Here is a 2310-nt window from a genome sequence, read left to right as displayed (position 1 = left end):
ATCTGCTGTCTTCTTCGAGTTTAGAAGGGTCGCGTACTTTGCTTGCATTTTTTTTTTTTATCATGGTACAGGCTTCACTATCTTCGGTTCTTTCGAAGAACTTAATTTGTCACAAAATGTATAGTCAAATCAGTAGTTTAACATCATATGCATTCACCATTCAATTCTAGATCAAATCTTAATATGTAATATTTAAAAACAAATTAAGCTAATTCATTTTTTTTATTTTCCTAAGAAATCGCTATTCATCCTTACTTGCCCACCCATGCAACGCTTGGGTAAAGGGCAGAGTTGGCTATAAATACATAAGAACATAGTTCAAAACACATACTCACCAATTGCATGTCAGCTAGATTTCTCTAAGCGGCCACCATGATCGCCATCCCATATGTCCTTGCCATCTTTGTACTATGGGTTATCACAGTCTTCCTTCAATTCATCTTCAAGAGGCCCGGCAAGAAACCTGCCGGTTATTGCCCCCCTCCAACCCCACCCACACTTCCTTTGATCGGCCACCTCCATTTATTAACCCCAGTAGCATACAAAGGATTCCATGCTCTCAACAATAAATATGGCCCTCTCCTCTATCTCCGTTTGGCCACATATCCTGCTGTTCTTGTCTCATCCGCTCCACTAGCCACGGAAATCTTCAAAGCACTAGATGTCCATTTTACCTCTAGAATAAAATCCCCTTTTGAAGATAGTTTACTATTTGGAAGCTCAACAAGCTTTTTCAATGCCCCGTATGGGGATTACTGGAAATTCATGAAGAAAATTTGTACGAAAGAGTTGTTGGGGACCAGTCAGATGAAGAAGTTAAAGAATGTAAGACGCGAAGAAGTTGTGAGGTTTTTGAGTAAAATGTTGGAGATAGGTCAAAAAAATGAGTTTGCAAATGTGAGTGCTGAGGTTTTAACACTAGCAAACAATAGTACTTGCAGGATGATTATGAGTGCTAGGTGTTCAGGGGAAGATAATCAGGCTGAGAAGTGTAGAGGGCTGGTGAGTGAATCCTTTGATCTGGCTGCAAAGCTTGCTTTATTTAACGTGTTTGGTCCCTTGAAAAGGATAGGTACTTGGTACTTAAGAAAGAAAATTGCCGACGTGCCCAAAAGGTATGATGAATTGTTTGAAAACGTCTTGGTAGAGCATGAGGAGAAAGCAAAGAGAGAAGGTCCTCACATAGAGAATAAAGACTTGATGGATATTCTTCTGGAAGTGTATCATGACAAAAATGCTGAAATAAGGATAACCAGGAAGCAAATGAAGACTTTCTTTCTGGTAGTTATTTGCCATCCCGTTCCCTCCTTCATTAGTTAATCTCTCTTTCAAGATGATCAATATTATCTTTCTTTTAATTGTACCTAGAATGAATTGTCAAAATTTAATTAATCCTAGTTATTAAACATCCTTTTTAATTTCCGCTCTTTTGTTTCTCTCTCTCTCCCAGGATCTTTTCACAGGAGGTACCAATAGTACATCAGATGCCATACTGTGGATCTTAGCAGAGCTTGTCAACCATCCTGCCGCGTTCAAGAAGCTGAGAGAGGAGATAGATTCAGCTGTCGGGACAGAGAGACTTGTAGATGAAGAAGATATCCCAAACCTACCTTATTTTCAAGCATGTGTTAAGGAAGCAATGAGGCTAAATCCACCAGCGCCTTTGTTTGATAGAATATGCGGTGAAAATTGCAAACTTGGAGGATATGATATACCCAAAGGAATCACAATGATAATGAACGCATACTCTATTATGAGGGATCCAAATATATGGGAAAACCCCAACGATTTTATTCCAGAGAGGTTCTTGACTGAACAGGACAACGCCAAGGGGCAAAACTTACAGGTCTACGTCCCTTTTGGTGGAGGAAGGAGAATGTGTCCTGGGACCAACATGTCCTCAAGTTTGATTAATTGTAGTGTTACAGCTATGGTTCAGTGTTTTGATTGGAAAGTTCTCGGTGGAGATGGACCAGATGGATCGAAGGTTAACATGGACTCTAAATCAGGCGTGGTAAAGGCCATGGCTAAACCATTCATGGCCATTCCTGCTCTCCACCGTAACCTATTTTCTGCTTAAAACCCGGTCTAAACATTTGTTCTTCTTAAGTTCTACTTCTAAGTATCCACTCTCAATACAAACCATCCTCCTCTATGCTGGTGCTCTGTTTTTCTTTCCTTTATTTGCTTTGTTTTTTTGTTTTTTTTACGCATGGTTTCTTAAGTTAGTTAGGACAGGAACGACGGTCGAGATCTGTCCTCTTTCCTTTGCTTTATGAAATGTGGTTATGTTTACGAGTGACAGTCTAT

General features: G+C 39.8%; 1 protein-coding gene across 1 annotated transcript; it reads left to right on the top strand.

Annotated features, from left to right (window-relative positions):
• Nucleotides 1-349: 349 nt before the first annotated feature.
• Nucleotides 350-2080, top strand: LOC105134017 (cytochrome P450 705A5-like). The gene is made up of 2 exons (XM_011038245.1): nt 350-1281; nt 1451-2080. The coding sequence occupies exons 1-2, from the start codon at nt 373-375 to the stop codon at nt 2078-2080; spliced, it is 1539 nt and encodes a 512-aa protein (XP_011036547.1). The 5' UTR covers nt 350-372.
• Nucleotides 2081-2310: the final 230 nt, after the last annotated feature.

This window comes from Populus euphratica, unplaced genomic scaffold, assembly GCF_000495115.2.
Source record: "Populus euphratica unplaced genomic scaffold, PopEup_1.0 scaffold38.1, whole genome shotgun sequence".
NCBI lineage: Eukaryota > Viridiplantae > Streptophyta > Magnoliopsida > Malpighiales > Salicaceae > Populus > Populus euphratica.
This window is presented reverse-complemented; position numbering and strand designations above follow the sequence as displayed.

What these genes read in the sequence shown, in the direction of transcription:
- LOC105134017 (XM_011038245.1), top strand. Translation starts at nt 373, where the DNA reads ATGATCGCCATCCCATATGTCCTTGCCATCTTTGTACTATGGGTTATC. An exon ending in AAATGAAGACTTTCTTTCTG is followed by an intron (nt 1,282 to 1,450) that starts GTAGTTATTTGC and finishes TCTCTCTCCCAG; the next exon opens with GATCTTTTCACAGGAGGTAC.